Source organism: Diorhabda sublineata, chromosome 8, assembly GCF_026230105.1.
Source record: "Diorhabda sublineata isolate icDioSubl1.1 chromosome 8, icDioSubl1.1, whole genome shotgun sequence".
Classification (NCBI taxonomy): domain Eukaryota; kingdom Metazoa; phylum Arthropoda; class Insecta; order Coleoptera; family Chrysomelidae; genus Diorhabda; species Diorhabda sublineata.
The window spans coordinates 6,652,214-6,676,521 of NC_079481.1; the positions used below are offsets into that span (position 1 = coordinate 6,652,214).

At 32.5% G+C, this 24,308-nt stretch overlaps 1 protein-coding gene across 1 annotated transcript in view; it reads right to left on the reverse strand.

Annotated features, from left to right (window-relative positions):
- Positions 1-24,308, reverse strand: part of LOC130447428 (lachesin-like) — a 102,820-nt gene that overhangs the window by 64,517 nt on the left and 13,995 nt on the right. Inside the window, exon 3 of the mRNA XM_056784241.1 lies at positions 8,829-8,971. Within this exon, the coding sequence (XP_056640219.1) occupies positions 8,829-8,971 (143 nt within the window). The remainder of the gene's footprint in view (positions 1-8,828; positions 8,972-24,308) is intronic.

Below are 24,308 nucleotides of genomic sequence, written 5' to 3' on the forward strand. Positions count from 1 at the left end.
TTTTTAGTGGTAATTCCACTTTTATTTAGAGAAATAGCTCAATAGAAGTCGTGTCAGGTGAATATGATGGTTGTTTGTTGATTTTTTCAACATATAACTCGTTTGACAGCTGTATTATGTCAAATTCGAATAAGATTATGTTTTGAATGTCGATGAATCGATATAAATCTGTCCACAGTTTGTTTTGAAAGATTTTTTTAATTTTCTAATAAAAATCTCCTCAATTCTCGTGAAATATTTTCATCTTCAAACATCTATCTCTGTTTCTCCCAAAGGACACTTCATTCTCCATAACATGTTGAGCTGAGCTGTAGATAGTTTTTATAATAGTGGTCACTTCATAGGTTCAATAATCTTGTTTCGTACAGAAAAAACTATACGTAGTTGTTTTAATCAAATTTAAAACAAGGAAAAAAATTTTTATCACATTCGATTTCAATATCATTATTTCGAGTTTCCTTAAGCATCATATCACTTTCAAAATATGACGCCTATGTCCAGATGTTACTTTTTGTAGCTGAGTACTGTCCTGTACATATCTTGAAATATCCAAAAATATTAAAAGATTAGATTAAGAAGAATATATTTTTTAAAAAACGTCGGTGAGGCGTTTGCATTTGTAAAATTAGAAGCTCTACCGCCTCTGAAATTTCTTGTTATTTGAGACCGACGTTCTAAGGTCGAACCCTCAATTTGCATAATTTTAATATTAGGTTAGATTAAACAAAAAAGAGTCAATTTACACAAAAACGAGACGAATTGTAAGAGATCTTGTTGTAGACCAGATCTTTAAGTTAATTACAGTAATTATATCATCCAATTATCCTGTTTGATATAAGATAAGGACCGTTTCCTATCAGTCATTTTGAGGAATGTACTTAAACCTGAAAGCTCCAAAAATTATATTATCTTTTATTCCCGAATATCTGGTTGCGAATAAAAAATAACATCGCTCTATATCTGGAACGTTTCAGCTATATTGGGAAATTTTTATTTCAATTTTCTTTTCAGCTTGAATACGTAAACAGATTTTACAGTATGCTAACCGATCATAAAATATGTAAAGATGTTCTTCTTAAGCCGGATTTTCTGAATTGAGTTGTTGGACCTTAACAGTGGATTATAAATTAGATACATTATGCATCGGAAATCTTCATAATTTTAAACAGAATCATGATGATGAGAAAGAAGTTGTTTTGCAATAGATTTCCTCGGTGCAATTTTTCTATGATTCAATTTTGATTATTTCAAATGTTTCCAATGAAATTTTCTTCACAATTTTTGATAGATAACCTATTTTCACAGAAGTATTCGACTTTGACAGCTACAAAATGTCAAATTCCAACTCGATTATGGCTGAAATGTCTACCAATCAAAGTTTCCGTGATAATTTGAGTTATGAACAGAAGGATGGGTCAATATGAGCCGTATCAGGTGAATATGGTGGTTGTTTGTCGTGATGTTCGATAGATAACTTATTTACAAAAGAGTATTCGAGTTTGACATCTGAAATATGTCAAATTCGTACTTAATTATGACTCAAAGTTCTATTAATCAAAGTGTTGGTGACAATTTGAGTCGTAGAAAAAGAAATGGCTCAATACGAGATGTATCAGGGGTTGTTTATAGATTTTTTTTATAGATAAGTCATTCACAAAGATGTATATTCAGGTATGAAACAGAAATATATCAAATTTGACCTTGATTCATGACTGAAAAGTAAATGAATCGATGTATTGGTAAAAGTTTAAGTTATGGGAAAAGAAACGGGTTGACAGAAGTCCTATCAGATGATTACGGGGTTTATTTGACAACAAACTCGTTTATAATGAAAAAAATGCATTAATCGTACAGTCAAGACTGTAGGGCTTCATAGGATGAGAGCAGATTAAATACAAATTTGGATCTATTTCCAGATATTCCAGCGTTTATAGTAGAAGAATGGTAGTGAATTGGAGAAATTGTTTATCGTTATGAGATTTTCATTTGAAAGGCATTAGCTCAATGAATATTAGAGCTGAACTACATTCTACTAGACAGAAATTTTGAAAAAAATCTTCATACCGGAACTGGATGATCGTGGACTGAAAATTTCCGAGCTATCAGACATAGCAGGCATTCTAAAAAGTACCGAATATTACATATCAACAAAAAATTCTTTTTCCTTCGTTATGCCAGGTAATTCTAGGACCATTCTCGTATCTTGAGAAAAAAATAATAAATCCGAAATCCTCGAATATTTCATGTCTATACCATTCCAGATAATCGTTTAATCCAGTCGAAATTTTTTGTTTGAGGAATCCTCAAACCCGTAAAAAAAGTTATCGCATCAATTTTTTACCGTCTGTATTTTTTATTTCGGAGTGAAAATATGAATTAACATTCAAGGAGTCTTTCCGACGATACCCAACTACAAAAAAAGGACGCAATTCATCTTGTTAATTCAGCCGGAGTCAAGTATGACACCGCCAGACCTGATATACTCCAGAAACGTTTAACACTTGCCATTATAGCGTTTCAACTCCCGCAGGAGTAACTTTTCCGAAGTAATTTATTTGAAAATTTGCACGAGGAGATGCCTGTCCTTTAATAAGCTTTAGCTAGTTTGTAACTTGGGGGAGACATTAATACTCAACTGAAGATGCCGTTATAGATGTCTGTTTGGGAATTTTAGTTAAACCGATACAAAATTTTAACGGCGTTAAATACAAGGATTCTAATATACTAAACATTGAGTAGTTAATGGACATTTTAGCGTAAATATGAACAGTTATAAGCAATTTTGTTTGAAATTTAATAAATGGAAATTAAGATGTATGAAAAATGGAGAAACAACCGTAAAATGAATTGAAAATCATCGCTCACAAGTGAAAATTTGAGGTTAGGAAATACGAAATAGTCGCTGTGGTGTGAGTCTGGTGAATACTTTGGTTGCTCAACCAAGTTTGATCATGACAATCACTGAATAAGAAAGTATTTCGAGAAATACCTTTTTTTTTTCTTTAAATGAGTTCAAAAACTTTTATAAAACCATCGCAATAGCTCTAAATGAGTTAGAAGACATTCACACACGTATTTTATTCACAACTTCAATTATATCCTTCCAGCAACTCAATTTCTTTTCCACTTGCAGTTCGGAAGGGCGCGTGGTTCTCTTGCAAGCGGTCCTCTAGATGGCGCCGAAATAAGAAATCACAGGGTGTCAGGTAACTTGACCTTGTGGGCCACGCAGCGAATCAATTGTCCAAAATGAATATTAAGGTACACAAATGACGGATGTTCGCGGATATTGGATCATTATAAATTATCCAACGTATATCTTCGATAATTTTCAAGTAATTTTAGCCACTCACGTGACCCTAAAAAAAGAAGGACCTACGAGACCTCCCCGCATGCCTATTTAGCCAATTTTTTCCTGAAAATACTGGTATATTTCAGTTATATTTTCAAATTTAATATTTATTGGAAATTTCCTGAAATCTTAACAATCTAGGGAAACTAACCTATACAGAAACTTGTGAGAAATAAAGTTGACGGTCCAATTCATGACAGCTGAAGAAAAAAAGTATCAGGAGCTATACTGGAGGAACAACATAGAAACTTTTACTAAAACACTCAAGGACATACTTCCAAATGAGGAAGAGCTAAAATTATTATCAACCACAGAAATACTTTCAGGCCTATCAACAAAAAGATGATAAGAGATCTAAATCTATCTAAAGAACGAGGTGAAAAAGGTTATTGAAGTTCAAGACTAATAAGATGATTGTTTGAATTAAATTAATCAGATTTCTTGAAATAAATTCTTTTATGATATCTCATTTCGTTATTTTTGTTTCAATTCCTTCCATTTAACTCACAACTTCAACTAAATTCTTGATATTGGTAATTGATCAAGTTGGAATTTCCTGAACCGTTGGTGATATCCATTCTGAAACTAGAAACGCGCCTCAAACAGTATAATCGTGAGTGTTGATATATAGGTAGTGTAAAACAGTGTGTTCATCATTGGTAATTGAAACCAATCACCTCTACAATCAAAATACTAATTTTACTTTTATATTACTATTCAAAATTCAAATATATTTGGTTTTGAATACCCTTCGATGAGAATTTCGTCGTAGTTTCTGATATTTCCAATGGGAACTTTCTATGAAAATGTAATTTATAAGAATGAGTCGACGAAACACCTGCCACAACCGCGGTATCCGCAGTTAAGTTTATCGAAGAAATAACATAAAAGAAGTTTCAAATTGAATTTTAAAGTTTACTGGAAAGAGGTCAGCGGAAGCTGCATTCACCATATTCCCAATTACTGGAACCGAATTTAATGTGGCGCTTCGTTATCAATAGCGGATATGTTTTTTAACTTTATTCTTTAGTTGATCTTCATTTTGAGTTTAGATAGATATAATAATTGAATATAATGTTTTTAATTTGTGATATTTTGGTTTCGATCTCTGAATAAATGAAGGCATATTTTGTCAAATTTGTGATAACTATTTTACAAAACGTAAGTCCTAAAAGTTTTGTTGACGATATTATAGAACAAAATCAGCCACACCAAACTTGATTAATCAACTTAAGGTTGATTTGGAAAAACATTTGATCTAGTGAGGCAGTTGTCATTGAACCAAAATCTACAGATTTTTCTCTTATTTGACTCATACAAGGTCTGGAAATTCATCTTGTAGAAATCGCACACATAAATAAACAATTTTCGACAACTTCATATTCAAATTCATGAATATGCATGACACTTTTTAGTCTCAACAAGCTTATTCCATCAACTTCCAGGTATCAGTATGAATCAGTAGTTGGAGTCTTCGGGTTCCCATGAGCTCTATTCCCATAACGCATTTCGTAAGCTGCACCTTCATATTCTGGTCCATTACTTTCTTCCTGGTCCTTGAGGGTCTTCCTCGACTTCTATCGATTTTCTCAACTACTTCATTTCCACAACGTCTACATTTTTCCAATATCTATCTGTTAGTTGCCAGCACTCGCGTCCATACGTTAAAATGTGAGAGATGTTCCTAAATCCGTGAGACCAGTGCAAAATTGGATATTTTGCTATCATAAGAAGACAATCCTCATGAAAATATAACAGAAACTGCCTTACAACAAAATGTTGAGCAGTAATTTATACAAAGTTCAACTCGTTTCCGAACTCTCGGGATAAGATCGTTGAGAATGTTCTGAATGGGATGATGATTTCAGACGAGGGAAGGTTTTGAATAAGTAGTACTGTTAATTGATGAAATTATCGCTACTGAACTCGGGAAAGTGTACGATAGATTCAGACCAAACACGCCAAAAAAATCGCGAGAGAAAGATTTATTGGTCCTTATTTCTTTTGAGGTAATTTAACAGCTTAACGATATTTGAAGCATCTTGGTATGATAGCATATAATTACGGTGTTTTCAAATCAAAATAGTGAGAAAAATCCAGTATCAATAAGATGGTGTATCATATAAAATTACCGTTTGTAACATTAAATGTTTCGAATGGTTTAATTCGAATAAACATTTTTATGTTAGCAATTTCGATGTATTTTGGCCCTTTGAAACCAAATTCCAATTACTGCAATATCGAAAATAGAAGAGAGGGGCGTAGATATTGACATATATAACTTTGCCGTTGAACATTTTATCTTAAGTTGTATAGTTTAACCGCTAGAGAGAGCACAGAACATTTCAAAACGTATTTCTCGCATTTTCTGGAAAATTATGCGTTTCCAGGTAAAGTAGTGGATAGGAAAGCTATAGCAGAACAGATTCCCCACAACTTTTGCCTGAAAATGTTTTCTCAATAAAGCATATTTCAGCCACTAGAGGGCGCGAAAATTTTTTTCCGACTTTCCTGGAAAACTATGCGGCCGTGGGAAAATATTGAATGAAAACATTATACAACATACAATTCCGCACAACTTTTGTCTGAAATTGTTTTTTAATTCTGTTTAGTTTCACCGCTGGAGGGACTGGAACAATCGTGTATTCGGTTATTTATGCCTCATTGTATATAGAGGCTTCTGGAACTTGTTTCAGCGCACCCTGTATACCAGTAACCGGGAGCTGCCGCATCATCAAGCAGAAGACAGCTGGTAGGTGCCCGGCATCCTCAAATCTTCTAAAATGAGGCGATGTGGGAAGCGGAATATCTTTTCCCGAAAAATTGGAAAAACTGATTTTTGAAAAATTTTCGCGCCCCCTAGCGGCGAAACTATGCATTATTCAGAAAAAAGTTTCGGGCAAAAGTTGCCGTAAGTATTATCCGCTACAACTTTGCTGTTCACTATTTTTCCTGATAATGCATAGTTTTCCAGAAAATGTACCAAATTAGTTTTGAAATCTTGTGCGCGCCCTCTAGCGGCTTAACTATGCAACGTACGTCAAAAAGTTTAATAGCAAAGTCGTGGGAAATTTCATTTGCTACAACATTGCTTTTCACTATTTTTCTCGAAAAAGCATAGTTTTCCAGATAATGTACCAAATTAGTTTTGAAAACTTGTGCGCGCCCTCTAGCGGCTTAACTATGCAACGTACGTCAAAAAGTTCAATGGCAAAGTTATGGGAAATTTTATTTGCTACAACTTTGCTTTTCACTATTTTTCTCGAAAAAGCATAGTTTTCCAGATAATGTACCAAATTAGTTTTGAAAACTTGTGCGCGCCCTCTAGCGGCTTAACTATGCAACGTACGTCAAAAAGTTCAATGGCAAAGTTATGGGAAATTTTATTTGCTACAACTTTGCTTTTCACTATTTTTCTCGAAAAAGCATAGTTTTCCAGATAATGTAGTCTGAAACTTTTACATCGCAAGTCTTCATGGTGTATCGTCGTATCGTGGACCATGCGTTCACCAGGAGTTTGGCGATAGAAAACGTTGAGAGCGGCCTGGAAAAGCCTCAACTGCTGAAAATATTGATCCATAAACAACTCATAGATCCAGAGATAGCAGTCAGATCAAGGTGGACTTCATGGACGAGTGGCAGTGAAGGAAACTCTTTTAAGACGTCAAAATCAAATTGCATGTAGTGCACTGCATTGACTTGAACGAGGCCTCTACAATGACAACAGCAAAACTAAAGTTTTGAAAAGGATATGAATGATAAATAAAAGTTGATAAGATAAATACTAGCATTTAGAAAAACTCTTTAAACCGGTATCATCAATCTTCTATAATCAATTAATTGGGTCACAGTAAGACAGCCTAAGGCACATAATACCCAGTAATCTACTTCGATAAAATTGATTGATGAACTCTTGAAGGTCCCGTATTAAACCGGAACATAACTTCTCAACCAATATAAGGATCTTCACATCATTCTAAAGTTATAAGCAATCAATAATATAGCAAAAAAATTTGGCATTAGTCAATTTATCACAGCAAGCCGAAACATCTGTTTCCACTTTCAATAATGATACAGTTTCTTTGTTCCTCCATACAATCCATTTCATTAAAACAAAGTTCTTATTGCTAGATCGTTCTTCGATGTCACGAAAGGCAATCCATAACGCGGCGCGTGAATTGAATGGGGAAAAACGTCGATTGAAAGACTATAGAAACTTTGATTGCTACGCGACGTTTACAACAAGATTTTTTTCCATGTGACAGGATAATTATTTTAATGGCGACGGGGGAATTCATATAGTAGAACTTCCAATTTATTTATATTGTTTCAAGGGATTTTCATTTGGAATATGAATTTTCAACGGACACGACTTTAAGATAACCCCAGCAGATATGATAGTCCGCCCTTGGGATTCATAAACACTCAAAGCAAATGCAGATCTAATCGGACGTCACGCTACACGGTGCATCCCAATTGTCCGTTTGACAAATCAAAGATTGCACTTGGTACATGTACTCCTTAAAAGTTGAAACTCTAACGTTTCGATCTTTCATTTGATCTCCATCAAGGCTAAAAATATAAGGTACATTATAACTCAAACATTAATGAAGATAAACAAGTAAATTCTTCAGATTCATCGTTGATATCATCATCAGTTTCATCAATATCTTAGTCAAGATATTGCTCTGTCTTTTATCACCTCATAATTCCCATTCTATCAGTAAGATTGGTCCTTGAAATGATATTCTGAGGAAGTTCTTTCATATCATTTAGGGTCAGTTCGCCGTGGTCTAATTTTAGTAAGCAGATTGTCCTTGCTATAGATTGAAATTCTTAAAAATGTATTGTAAGAATCATGGATCGATCGATCAATGAAGTTAGCAATTAAAAACCTGAATGAAACGGTTTTAGTTGAGATGAAAATTTCTTAGACCTCCTCAGAAAGATCTTCATCACGTAAAACCCCTCTACAGCCAGACGCGTGGCATATAGGGTCGAAAAATCGATGGCATAAGGGTATACAGTCATCGAGTTGAATAAATGACACATATTATACGGGGTGGAATAAACCTTTGATGCCAAAAAAGGGCTTCTTTGTGATTGCTCGTGAGGAATTGGAAACTTACTATTCAGATATACTTATTAGATTATATTAATTATATCGTTTGATACTACTTCAAACGTATATACAGGATGTATTGAAAAAGATACTATCAATGTCAAAAGGGGATTAAAGAGGCCTATACAGGGTGTATCGATAATATTACCGATGTCTATATTTTCTCGATTTCACATACAGGATATATCGAAAAAAATGTTTTATATTCTTTGGTTTTACGCTATTTCGAGTGGGTAAAAACGGCACATACATAATTTAATATTATACAGGGCGAAATAATTGATTGTTTACATATATAAGATTAAGTATATTCGATAAATCATTTTTTGTTTATTTCATTTAGTAATTACTCACTTTATAATTCCCAAGATCTGTGACGGTACAGCTGAGAACAGCTTCCCTTCCGAGGGCTACCGTCACATTTTGAATTGGCCCTATGAATTGCGGCGTTCCTGTAGATAATCTAGCGACTGTTAAAGTTTGACCCATCGATTGATCTAAAACAAAATAATCAATATTGAAAACTACCGTTTCTCAAAATAAAATTATTTAGATATGCTGGATATTAGTAGGATAACCATTTGCCCACAGCATAGCTTAAGAATCATTTATTCTTCCTACACATTCTTTATCTTATACATTCCTATCAATTTTCTACTATACAGGGTCTTTCAAAACGTTCGCATGTGAATATATCACTGTCTTAAAAATCGATTTAAAATCACCAAACAATCACTTGTCTATGACGCAAAGTTCAAAAATGCGGTAGCAGCTAAATACTTTTATGGCTCTGCCTACCACAAGCTTTGATTGGCTGAACCTTATTGTTAATTAGCGATTAATCTATGCGTTATAGACATGTGACGGTTTGAAAGATCCTGTATACCTCGACAGTGATAATTTTGATGTACGCTAATTACAACAGACATTCAACAAGACTTTCCGCTCCAATTGACCTTTTTTTGCAACGGTTTCTTCGTCTAACAACTGATTTTCAATGCTCGCTTCAAATAAATCTTTCGGCAACTCGACGTTTCGTTTAAACATCGATTTATCCGTGTAGTTGTATACTATAACGTTTATACATTTTATAAAATATCTTTAAAAGACGCAATTTTGGTTTTCTACCACGCAGAAATAGCTTGCGATCTTCAAACGTGGAATATGCAAATTTCCACTATTGAAACATATTTGCCTTGCTGAACTTTTATTTTCCAATAAAGTCTTTCATTTTAATATTTATTGCAAGAACTGTATACGTCGTCACTTAATTAATTTATCGAATTGCAGGTTTTTCACCTTTTGTATTTACTTTTAACTTAGTTCGTTCATAAGCTGGTGGTGTCCAATTTAATATTCATTCAAGTTATTCACGTACTTCAATAGAGGCCGAATAACACCTTCTTCGGAAGAGTTTCCAACCGAGAAAGTGAGGTTAAATCTTCATACAACTAGAGATTAGTCTTAACGACATGTTAAAATTGAAGAGTACAAATTTTCACATATGAAATTTCATTAATAAAAAACCAGTGACAAATTTAGTACCCAAAGTTAATTGTTAATTACAGGTGGTCTTTGTAGAAGGGCTTATACATATCCTACCCAATTTATGAGATAAAAAGTAAGCTTTTGGTTTCGAAATTTCACCTGCATGCACATCTTTCGTGAAAATAACTTTCAGGAATTAAATGTGATGATTTTATTTAGTAGATTCAAGCGAAGAACTTTGATTTTCCATTAATTCACTATACGAGGGCTGCTACTTAAGTTTTGAGATAAGAAACGTCAAATCTGACATTACCATCATAGAGTTTAACATTTTTAATAGTTTGGAGGAACAGCAATAAGAACAGCAAACGCTTGCAAAGGTGTATTGATCTCTATAAGGAATATTTTAAAAACAAATTGATCCATATCCCCCGTATATCTGAATCTCCTTTGATATTTGAAAATTTGGCGGGAATTTAGTCGCGTTTCCACCCAATAATAAATCCTGCCTCAATTTTTCTACAATTATTTTTAGCTTTTACCTATTTTCTAGTGTTTATTCTACATATAAAGCTGATCAATTTATCAATACTGGATGATGGCTCACTTTAATTATCGGTATATTTCATATAAAATCAAAATAGATCATCATTGAAACATTTCAAAAGTAGTTTAAGAAGTAGCATCGATATAATCAATTTCTGAACAAATCTAATAGCGATACGTAAACTCCAATTTATTTGATACAAGTTAACAAAGGCAAATATCTTTCATTTGAAATTGGAGTCTGTTATAAAGTACGATTAAATCGATTGGAAAAGGAATCAAAGCATAAAATCGTATTTTTCGGTAAATAAGGATCTGTTTTCACAATAAATCCTATACATATATATATATATATATATATATTGACACACAAACATTTGATTTAAAATTAATTCATAATGTTTAAGAAGGACATTCATTCGAATTGTACGTTTTTTCAGTTTATATTAGAATTGTATTTCAATTTTTCTTAATCCAAAATAAAGTTTAATAAGAAATCTATGACGAAATTAGTAAATCCATTTAAAATCATGGCTCACAAAAGTTTCTCAATCAAAAAGACAGTACTAAAGAAATCAACATAATCACTATTCAATCATAAAGTAATTTAAGACTTCTAAGGTTATTAAATTGTAGTGAAAAAGTGGTTTTAATTCCTTTTTATCCATTTATTCTTATCTATCATTCAATTTATTAACTTTCCTACTGAAGAATCTCAACTATGTGGTACTCAATAGATACCAAAGCTCTGCGTTAACCTCAACATTTTGTTGAAGCCTTTTCGATCTTCTATAAAACCGTTATGATTGATGAATGAGTGTTTACAGATGTTCTTGGTTCTAGTTTCAATTAGAGCCAATATACAACAGATTTTCGAAGTTGTCCTACTCTAGTTAATTTTGGACTGACATTCTTCCAGCTCTAACGTGGAACTAGAAATATGAGAAATGACAAAGCAGAAAAAAAGCTTTGAAATCACTAAATAGAAGCTTTTTGATTCCCTCAATATGTACTGGAATCAAGAAACCAGAATTTGGATGGTAAACCATTCCAATCAGAAACTGTCTCCACGTGGGTCGGGCAAAATTCTGGGGAAAGCTTAGAATTGTCTGAAACACCAGCAAATTCAACTGCAGATTCTGAAGAAAATAGTGAAACATAATTTTTGTGGCGGTGAATATCGATTCCAATATGATTTATGGATGTCATCAATATCTTGATAGTGATTACAATTATGTTTCAATGGAGGTTTGAAAGTAATTCCTTGTTTTATGTGAAATTTGGATGCGGCGTTCGCTCACATTGGAACAAAAACAGCGTTATAAAGATGTACTGAATTTTTGCACTTTTTAATAACTATGGATAAAGCGTGGATCCATTAAGTCAGACCCGAAACCAAAAAACAATCAAAACAATTGACTGAAAAGGGACAATCGGCTCCAAAAAAGACAAAGACTCTTCCATCTGCAAGCGATGTCATGGCGTCGGTTTTTTGGGATAATTTCCATTGAATATCTCTGAAAAAAAACTATCAACGACGAGTATTATGTAAAAGTATTGAGTAGGGAAATTGTGCAAAGATGATAGGATCAAAAAATGCACCAGCTCAAACATCTGCTATTGCAATGACCAAAATCAATTAATTGCTACCAATTTACCAGATTCAACCCCCTCGAATCACTTACTGTTCCCAGATTTGAGACTTTTTCTTTTCCTTGGAACCAACCTCATGAAAAAACTCATCCGAAAGCTATTTTCTCATAAATAAAGATGGGATTATATACAAAATTTACATTATCCGTATTTGAAATTCCTGATATTTTTAGGTCTGGAGTTATCACGTGATTGCAACCCTTGAAAGAATCCAAATATAATCTCTCTCCCTCCAGAATCTTGGGGTGATTCGGAAAGCTTTCTTTGGTTTAAAACATTTCAATGTTTGATCTCTACATCTTGTGATTTGAGACCAGTTTCAATTGGATGCTATCACAGCAAATACTGCTAAAAATTTGAAAGAATCATCAAGTTATCTCTTCTATATCTAACATTTTCAAGACTATCCCAAGAGGTAAATGTTTGAACAACCAATTCAGGTGTCTTGAAGCTTGATTTTTGGCCTAAAAATAAACGCATTTTATGACAAATATTTCACTCACAGAAGCCCATTTTTATCAAGGAATTTGATATCTCTACTATTTTAATGTTGATTCAACTTTTTATTTAAACTTTTTCACCACACCTTGTATATTAGATTTCTCATTTTGTTTTCTGATGACACTGTACTTGTTTAATTCATATTTAGTTGATTAGATTTTAATTTACGCGGCATTACAAAATCTATTTGTAAAATAGTCATAAATGGAAACTCAAAAAATTTTATAAACAAAGTTATTGAAATCTATCATCCGATATCGAAGCCATTTTCTTTTATCTAACGAAAAACTGAAGAGGAAACTTTGCAATATATCATTTTCAAGAGAAATCAATAAGTCGCTCGCTTCCACTGAAATTTATTAAATCATAAGCTTCGCCGTCATTATTAGAAGATACCCCTCAGAATTCTGAATTTCAAAACATGTTTTTATTGAAGTTAGCGCCAACAGATGTTTCAAGAAAGTTACTATGACAGATATATTAATTATGTCAAAGTAAACGGTCCGTCTTTCTGCAAAAAAAAAACGGAATAATACACAAAGAAAGGATAATAGCTTTCGGATGACATTGAAGAATTTCAATATCCAGAAGGATGGTCATAATTTAATATAAAAGGACAATATTGCCAAGGGTCGTAACTAACTTTTTTCCGCTTTATATAAACTTTAATTTTTGGTTTTTTAAAGGAGAATTCCATAAATCATAACTTGGAAATTTTTAAATTGAACTTCTTCTATTGCCAAAATCATTAGAATGAAATTAAATGCATGCAAACTACTTTCTGGTCACGGTAAAGTTCTCTTGAATTATCCTGGTGGAACGGACAGGACAATCAACATATTGGTAAATAAAAATCATATGTTTGATTTAAAATGTTGTGCAGAATATTGAGGTGAACTCCTGAGTTGAACTTTGCACCAATTCTTCAACAAACGCCAGATCCATTCGAACTCATCGAAGCCAAAACATTTAGTGAAAATTCTCTCAACCTCTGTCAACATATTGCTCTTCAAATTTTGAATGACTCGAATGGTTTTCCATCTGTAAAGACTAAAGTCTACATCACGATATATATAATTGTTGCTTGCACACATTTGAAAGCAACGTTTTCTTAGCACTTACACACTTTTTCGAATCCGAAGCTTTAATTCGTCTAAATGCCGTATAGATTCTGGAAAATTTGATCCAGCCTTGGAGAGCAAGGTCCCATCGCTTCTTCTCTGGCTAAGGTATGGAGACTCGATAAAGCAGACATCTTCAAATTTGGCAACATTGGCAGCTTTGTGAACTCAAATCGATTATTGAATTATCTAACTAATAATGACAGGTTACCATCAACCCTCTTTGACTAGGGATGACATGATATTGTCAACTAAACCAGCTGTTTATTTCATAAATACTAACAATGTGTTTAAATTCTGTTTCTCAATTACCTAGCTACGTAAATAAACAACCTTCGTCTTTATACTCAATTATTTATTATAAATATATCATTTTATGACTTAAAATATCAAAAATTTCGTCTATATTGAATAATATACTTGGTGGTATTTTCCATTCCTCAACTCATCTCACCCAAATCTCACCTTAAATCAAAATAATGGGTTTTCGCATCATTTCTCTGGATATATACGTTGTTCGTCACGATTTTCTTTAAAACGTTGAATAGGTTATTGATCCTAACTTCACTAAAGAAATTTTCTCATATCCAATATAATGCTCAATAAATCTTTACGTAACAAATCGTTTATTCTCGCAGAATTTTTCACATAAAAGATGAAAATTAAATAAATTCCCAAGGAACTGTGTAATCGGGAAATGTCAATTTATCATCTTCATGTTTCGTTCTATTGTTATACAGGACCGTACCCCCAAATTTCACAACATTTTCCAGATCAGTTCCAAACAAACTAAACTTTTTCTATTTTAGAAAAATCATTGCACAACTATCCACGTAGCCGTACTATCTATATCTACTTATTCCACGTTTAAAGTTAGTTAAAAGCTCGATACTATACAACGCGAAGAAATGCACAATCATTTGCCAATCGAAATCGAATATTTTCCCGGTTTTCGCGAAAATTTGAAGATTATTCCACGTTTAAAGTTAGTTTAAGGCTGAATTTTGTACAATACGTAAAAGTGCAGAATCATTTGCCAATCGAAAACGAATATTTTCCCGGTTTTCGCGAAAATTTGAAGATTATTCCACGTTTAAAGTTAGTTTAAGGCTGAATTTTGTACAATACGTAAAAGTGCAGAATCATTTGCCAATCGAAAACGAATATTTTCCCGGTTTTCGCGAAAATTTGAAGATTATTCCACGTTTAAAGTTAGTTTAAGGCTGAATCTTGTACAATACGTAAAAGTGCAGAATCATTTGCCAATCGAAAACGAATATTTTCCCGGTTTTCGCGAAAATTTGAAGATTATTCCACTTTTAAAGTTAGTTTAAGGCTGAATCTTGTACAATACGTAAAAATGCAGAATCATTTGCCAATCGAAAACGAATATTTTCCCGGTTTTTGCGAAAATTTGAAGATTATTCCACGTTTAAAGTTAGTTTAAGGCTGAATCTTGTACAATACGTAAAAGTGCAGAATCATTTGCCAATCGAAAACGAATATTTTCCCGGTTTTCGCGAAAATTTGAAGATTATTCCACTTTTAAAGTTAGTTTAAGGCTGAATCTTGTACAATACGTAAAAGTGCAGAATCATTTGCCAATCGAAAACGAATATTTTCCCGGTTTTTGCGAAAATTTGAAGATTATTCCACGTTTAAAGTTAGTTTAAGGCTGAATCTTGTACAATACGTAAAAGTGCAGAATCATTTGCCAATCGAAAACGAATATTTTCCCGGTTTTCGCGAAAATTTGAAGATTATTCCACGTTTAAAGTTAGTTTAAGGCTGAATTTTGTACAATACGTAAAAGTGCAGAATCATTCGCCAATCGAAAACGAATATTTTCCCGGTTTTCGCGAAAATTTGAAGCTTATTTACTAGAATATGTCGTTAACATTGTAAACGAATTGTATTCTAAGAATAACATTAAAATCCGAACATTCCCAAGGAGCTGTGTAATCGAGAAATGTCAATGTATCACCTTCATGTTTCGTTCTATTGTTATACAGGACCGTACTCCCAAATTTCATTTTCCAGATCAGTTCGAAACAAACTAAACTTTTCCTATTTCAGAAAAATCATTGCACAACTATCCACGTAGAAACTCACCGTACGATGTAAATCTACTTATTCCACGTTTGAAGTTAGTTAAAGGCTCGATACTGCACAACGCAAAAAAATGCACAATAATTTACCAATCGAAATCGAATCTACTCAAAAAATTGTTGAAGAAGATGATGAGCAGTTGGTGGATTGTGTCCATCACTCCCCAAATTAGGTTAGGTTAGGTTCAACGTCACAATTTCAAGTAACCTACGACAATAAACTAAGACAGACATTGTGAAATATTGACCAAACTCCGGCGAGTAATCCAGAATCGCCGAAGAGGATAATTTACAAGAACTTTAGATGGAAAACTATTCAAAAGTAAAGATGAGGTCAGAGCAGAGGCCAAAGTCTTCCTCAACTGATTGGCGTGAGATTTCGTCAATTTTGGAATATAAAAGGAGGAGAAACATCTTTAAAAGTGTATCGAATGTTTAAGTGAATATTTTCTGTTTGTGAAAAATACGATGATGGTGACATTCAAGAAAAAGTGACAGAAATGAACAATTCAAGAAAAAATGTCTTTGATCGGTAACAGAAAATCAGAACCATTTAAAAATAAAACGAAATAATCATAATAATTACGTTTTTATGAAAATTGTACAATTTTGTCTAACCTGAGCAAAAATTTGTTCTTTTTCTATACTTTCTCTTAATATTCATTATTTATATACAGTGTGTTCCAAGACTTGTTGCAAAAACACTGAAAGTTTGTAAGTTTCAATAAATTTATGATAATTGTCTTTTAACGGTGAACGAAAATCTAAAATTATATCGAGTATTTTTTGGTTAGAAAATCCATCAAAAAAATAATTTTTGCCATCTTTAAATTGTACAGGTTGTCCCTGTGAAAGTAAAAGATTGTTAACCGTTAGGCATGAGCCGCCCCTGGCTTCCAGATAGTAGTTTAGAATTATTTATCACGTCAAACCCACTATATCGACATTCATAATCATCCATTGAAAATTCATAGTATTTGAATTGATTATTTAGAAAATATAAGTATATATAAGTTCTGATTTGTATATTTAAAGCATATAACTCAGAAACACAGCATTATTTTCACGTTTTCTATGCTCTACTATCGAATTTTTTGCTCGGAACATCCTGTATAGCAAAACAAATTTGGTAAGTTATAACGTATATTATTACTCGTCAAATAATTTTTTGAATATCAATTTCTTTCCTTTATATGAAACTCGAATGTGGTTTCACAATTTGAAGCACCTATTTATCGAATACAAAGTAAACAAAATAAAATTGTTCTTTATCCTTTGGCCAGTAAAATATTTTCAGTGGATTTTCCGTTACTCAGTTAGTTTCCGGAATGGGTATTCAAAATGCCACCATAAATCTTTTTAAGTATACGTTTAACGTCTACTACAAGTCACGCTATAATACTTGTTATACTTTACAGAAATATAACGTTTAATTTTATATTTGTTACTTATCCTTTGAACAAATAACACTAAATTTATCTAAAAAACTCGTTTCCTGTTTATTGACGTACCATTTTTCTTGATAAAAGTGGAAATAAGAACAAAATTTATTTATCTGTGGGTTATGATGTCTATGATATATCTGTCATGGATGTCACAAATGTCACTGTCACTAGTGTCAATTTTGATTGATTAGAATAAGATAATAGAGGTTAATTAATGTAGGTCACGAAATATTTAAGAAAGAGTTGAAGAAATAAACATCAAATGTCGTTTCATAAGATCATTTTTAAATTAATTGAAATAAACACATGTGTTGCTCTAAAAAACAAAGATTTTATTGCTATGACAAATGCACTACATAAGTGATATTAATAAATTATTTTATATTACATAACTAAATCTTACATAAAAATGTTTATTTCTTCAACTCTTTCTTAAATAAGCAATATTTCTTGACCTACATTAATTAACCTCTATTATCTTATTCTAATCAATCAAAATTGACAATGGAAGACACTGTCATTTACATTGACACTTGTGACAGTGACATTTGTGACAGTGACATTTGTGACAGTGACATTTGTGATATCTTAACCCACAGATAAATAAAGTAAACCATATTAAAACTAAAGAAATACTATTTCTTCACATATATTCAATTGAAGTTTTGCTTTATCGACTTCCAAAATAATCCGATATCCAGTAGAGATTCCATGAAGTGGTATGAAAGCACCAAAAACGTCGAGAGTATCCTTTCGATTGACTTTGAAGGTTCAAATAAAACCGTAAACACTGTATAAAGCATTTGCGTCGAAAAAAATCCGCAAGGTGTGTATTTGATCAATGACAATGCTCCAGTCCACTAAGCTCCACTTTCCAAGGCTATTGTACAGTTTGGTACCTTCACGGAGATTAAAGACCCACCGTATAACCCTAGCCTGGTCCCTACCTCTAATATTTGTCGAAACCGAGCTAAGTGGTGAAAGATTTTGAATATAACAATGCATCATATTTTTCTAGTAGCATAGAAGCTTTAGTTTTCCATTGGTAACAATCAATGACTCTCTATATACAATATACTAGAATGGGAAACTCACTACACAAAAAGTTATGTTTGCAAACAAATTAGTGTGTTTCTAAAATCAAAAGTTCGTTTGTGGGGGTCGTTTTGTCGATCTTTGGAAATAATTTGTGTCATCAATACTTTGGAAATATTAAATTCGTTAAATAAAATATTTAAAGATAAACAATCGAATATGTTAAATGATGCACAAGACAATCCACTAGTTGGCTTTAGAATTTCAGTTTTTAGTTACGATATCAGTCAACAATATATTTAGTTCCAGTTCAATCCAACAAAAAAAATGTTCCAGCATAACCTAAAAACATCTCTATTGCTGCTAAAAGATGTCCACAAGGGAGAATAGGCAAGATTCTGATATTAACAGGAGCCCTGTGGGTCGCAGTAAGGAAAAAGAACAAATATTTTCCTCAGGTGAACTTGAATAACATCATTAACATGAGATGTTCAACATTGGAAACCTTAAAAATTCACTAAATGATGTAAACCAATTTTATTTGGTACCATAGATTAACGATTAAATATCTAAGGCTGCTAAACGGAAAGAAAATATACCAAAAGGTGATTTCCTTCATTTTAAATGAAATATTTCCAAATTATTTGTATTGGAAGAAGAGGTTGGTAGAAAACTTACCTGAGGTACCAGATCCTACAATTAGATTCCTTTTTGAGAGGTTATTTGGAATTAAATCCACCTAACAATAGTCAGATTGATGCAAATGATTTGATGCTCTAAAAAAGTGGTGCAATAAGGATGGTTTCAGAAGTGCTTAGTCTAACCTAGAGATGACAGAAATTGCTGGGATGAGACAGCTTCGAAGTGGTCGACCAAATGCTGAAGAAAATCCACTGGATGATCATCGACTGAAAATGCGCAAGGTAGCAGACATAGTAGGCATTTCAAAAAGTGTGATACATCGCATATTAACCGGAAATTTGGACATGAGAAAGCTGCGTTTCCTCACAATGGAACAAAATCAGCGTGGTGAAGATGTTTCCATAGAGTGTTTGGCAATGTTTGACATAAACGGAGCGGAATGGATGAAACGCAATTCCATCCAGAACAAACAATCAAAATAATGGACTGAAAAGGGAGAACTGACTCCAAAAAAGGTCCGGACTGTTCCATCTGCAGGCAACGTTATGGCGTCGGGTTTTTGGAATCCACTTTGGATAATTGTTATTAACTATCATTGTAAAAGGAAAAACTATCAACAGCGAGTATTATGCGAACTTATTGCAACGTTTGAGCGAAGAAAATCAAGCAAAAAATGTCACATGTGGCTAAGATTAGTGTTGTTTCATCAACACAATTCACCAACTCACACATTCGTTATTGCAAAGGCCAAAATTAATTGATTCAAGTTTAATTTGCTACTCCATGCACCCTATTCGCCAGATTTAGCCCCCTCGAATCATTATCTGTTATTGAAAACTTATTGAAAACATCGCTGGAAAAAATGTATGGGGCTAAAAGTGGATTACGTTGAAAATTATATACATTTTTCCCATAATTTTTGAGTCTTTGTTGACCCAGATACTTATGGGATCATCCTTGTAAGTAAATCCCAAGAAAAGTTACACTTGAAAGGGTTCTACTTATTTTAGAACTGAAGATTTTATCTTCAACCTCATTGCCATTTTGAAAATCTATCATAAATAAAATGTTACCTCTTTGGAAAAGCAACAAAATCTAATATATACTTTGACGTGACTTGGCAGTTTTCTTTGAGCTTTTCTAACCAAATAATCTATTTCAACGTACTGTAGTTTCGATTTAAACCAACTGATAGCAATAATTTTCTCGTAACACAAAGGAAAATTGGAAAATTTTCGAAAGATGTGTAACATTTTTAATTGAATCTGTGCAATTTACTAGATTTATTATGCTTGCTTCGGCTTCGTTTGTTTACAGCAATTAAGAATCATTTGACTTGGATGAATAATGAGAAATTCTTCAAATTACATTCTCTTTTTGCTGCGAATTCATGTTTGCTCAGATATACGGGGTGTGGTTATTGAATAACAAAATTTTCAATGTTAAAAATAAGCACAACAAGGCTAAATCAATTACTAGTGCATTACTGAGCATCTGCCATGGTAGTATCAGTTCAATGATTTCTATCTGTATTCTAAGCTGTCCAGGTTTATAATCAACTCTGGATCGCCTATAAATCGATTTGTTCTCTTTTGAACACTCCAAAAATTGACAAAACCAAGCTTTGTAGAGGACTAGAAGCTGTTGCGGCGTATAAAGATTTTTGGTCTCAAAAAGGGCTCTAAATTTTCGTGAAACTGTCTTAGCGATTGAAACCTAACCAATTTTTGTTTTGTTGTTTTGAATTTCTGTATTCTAATTCAAACGTGATTGTTTTTTTTTTGAGGACCATAATATGTAATAAAAGATCTATCTTTGACATAACCCTGTTGAGAAAGTTAAAATTCGTATCGCCTCTATCTTAGCAATTTTCAATTAACTCGATTTTGTCCTTTCCCATTCTAGTTTTCTAATTCTTATTCTTTGTACTAGAGCTTCATTAGAGTATTTCAATTGGAATAAGCTGATTTCGACTTTTTTCAAGAATGTCTGAAATTATCTGGAAACAAGTAGAATATTGATAAAGGGCAAATTAAACTGAACTATCTTTTGTTCGCGAAGGGTGATGTTAGGGAACATTTATTAATTCTACGTCTCATTCAATGATTAACGTGTTTCCTTAATAATAATTTTTCGTTTTTGATTTTATACAGCTATGCTTGAATTTTTATTATCACATATTACATTAAGAGTGATTTTATATTATTTTCATCCTATCGATGATGTCTTGATCTACTTTAGAAATAATAGAGATGCTTGTCTTATATAAACAGTGTCAAAATGAGGCAAATCAATATATTTTCAATGAATATACGTGATAAAATCTCTTGGATCAAATGGGATTTTCTCCAAATTAGTATGCAAATATTTTGGAATCTTCCTTCTTCAATTTAGAGGCAAATTTTTACACGTGGAACACACGTGGCCGCCAAGAACTATTTATGTTCCTGAGCAAGAAAATAAAGGAGACATGTCTGAGAAAACATTTTTTTAGTGCTGATACAAAATTGGGGTATCATATATAATCGAAATTTTTCAAAACTATAAATTTATTTCTTTCAAAAATGTGACAACTCAAATTCATTTTTACCTTTCTTATTTATTTTTTTATATATGGTTTCCTAAGCCGGCCCTGTCAAGCAGCTATGGAATTTTAAAAATTCGGCGAGTTCGCGCGGCGCTTTTCGGGATTCGTCTTACACGTTTTTTATAAATGATGTTTATTTGTATACAATCTTTTTAGTAGCAAGCGGTACATTTACAGTACTCCTTCTAAATCAGTTATTTAATTTGTTACTTTTTTTTCTAGAACTGTGTGGAATTTTATTAAGGTATATAAATGATTTGTGTAATCCCAGTTAATTTGAAATGAATATTCGTAGTGAAAAGAACGAATTAGTGAAAGTTATCGTACAAATAGTTCAAGTGTTATTATAATAGAATGAATCACGAATCACAAAATCTTATCCACGAGGAAATAATTAATAATCATTTTGTTTGCATTATTATTGATTATAATCTATTTATTAATGTCTAAAATAAGAAAATAGAGAAGCTGAACAACCAGTGTAGTTCCATCTCGATAATGAGTCTTCAATTCGTTCAGCATTTATATCAACATTTGAAAAATATTGCATGTGAAGTTAGAATATACAGGGTGTCCCAAGACGAGTTAAAACCATCTGTATATGGAAAAATACTTATAGTAGAATCATGAAAATTTCTACTTTCGGGTTTTCGGATACGATCTTTTAAACTAAAATATTTTCAAACATGGCCGACTTCCGGTTCTATATTAATACATTTCTGGAATCTACGTAAAATTTTAGTATACTTATGTCTAAAAACTTTTTTCGATTAATCCATATTTTTTGAGTTGATTTTTAGTTTTTAAACTTGACCGTTGTAGACCGTTATAAATTATTTTTTTACGAGGACACCCTAAAAGATATGAAAATGGTTTATATTCGGTTGTTTTTAGCAAGGTCAGACGTATTCGAATCTATGCTGGAAAATTTTTCATTTTATACAGGGTATGTATAAAAAGTGTTCAAAGTTAAACTTCATAAATATCAAATTTCTCATTTTTTTTAATAAAACCAGCTGGTTGATTTGATTTTTTTCATGGACCTTGATCAGAAAAAGAAGAAAAATACTTTTTTATTTGTGCTTGTATCAACGGGTCAAAATCGAATTTAGACCACACTTGTTAAGTTAAACTTTGAACGCTTTTTATACACACCCTGTATAAAATGAAAGATTTTTCATTATAGATTCAAATACGTGTGATTTTTCTTAAGTCAACCGAATAGAGACCATTTCCATATCTTTAAGGGTATCCTCGTAAAAAATAATTTCTTAAGGTCTGCAATGGTCAAATTTTTTACAAAAAAATTAATAACTCAAAAAGTATGCATTTTTCGAAAAAAGTTTTTTAACAAAAGTATACTAAAATTTCACATAGATCTCAAAAATGTATTATTATACAGGGTGTTTTAACTCGTCGTGGGATACCCTGTATTTTCAAAAAATAAAATAATTTTTATACAGTGAACTAATTTTTTTTCATCATAATATGATCTGCCATCTTATTTTGATCATATATTCCAAACTTTTGAATGAAATTGTTCATTTCTTGATTAGTCTGTATTGTTATACTCTGGAATGTGAAAAAACTTCACCGAAAACACCAAAATCCACTCAATTCGATGGACGTTCATGATATGTACACAATATTGGAATTATTCATTCCGGAACACGTTAAAATAGAAACGTGCGATAAAATATTTCATCCCATACTATTATTGGAACATATATTTTACTAATTCGTGTTTTAGAAATAAATAATTCACTCATTCCATATGGATCGTACCCTATCCAAAACAATATAACAAATTCAGAAACACATACAATGTTAAATGGTAAATTAGTAACGATTCACGATAATAACAAAGAAAATAAGTTATTTTATTATTTTTTTCACATCTCTACACTATTCCTCACCACGGATTTCCTTCTAAAAGGTTGATTCCATAGTCTACTAAGCCGTTCATGAAGCTCAATATCATTTTAGAGCTGAAATGACGTTGGGATTATATTAATTTAGAGAAGTGTGAAAGCGATTATTATCTTGTTCCTTTTTGAAGTATTATAACTAAACTTTTTGAGAGAAAAAGTTTGTGAGCTGACTGGAATTCAGTGGGATGATTTGTGGAACTGAAAAATCAATACTTCTGGATCCAAAAAATTCTTGAAGGCCCAACAATATTTTAAGAATTCAATATCAGAGATTCAGAACACCCAAAAATCAATCTGCCTACGATTCCACGTGTTTTTCAGTGCCACTTTTGTTAATTTTTTTTTCCTGAAACTGTAATATGATACTCACTTAGAGATGGCGGTAGTTGCTCGAAAAATATCATTCTATTAGAAAGTACACAATCTATACAGTTAAGTTTGAAGACACCACACCAAGCTTAACTAGATTCTACGTTTGGTTATCAACTAACATTGCAGTGGCCGACCGGCTCTAGAAAAGTTGAAAATCCACAAAGCGGTGCTGGATGATCGTCGACTGACAGTGCGCGAGCTACCAGACATAGTAGGCGTGCGGTACATCGCATATTAACTGAAAATTTGGACACGAGAAAGCTGTGTGCTAGATGGAAGCCGCGTTTACTCACAACAGCATGTAGATGGATGAAATATGGACACAAAGATGTAATTTCCACTTCCAGTTATTAAATATGATATGATGATTTTTTAGTTGTAGTCCATGCTGTTTATGAGGCTTTC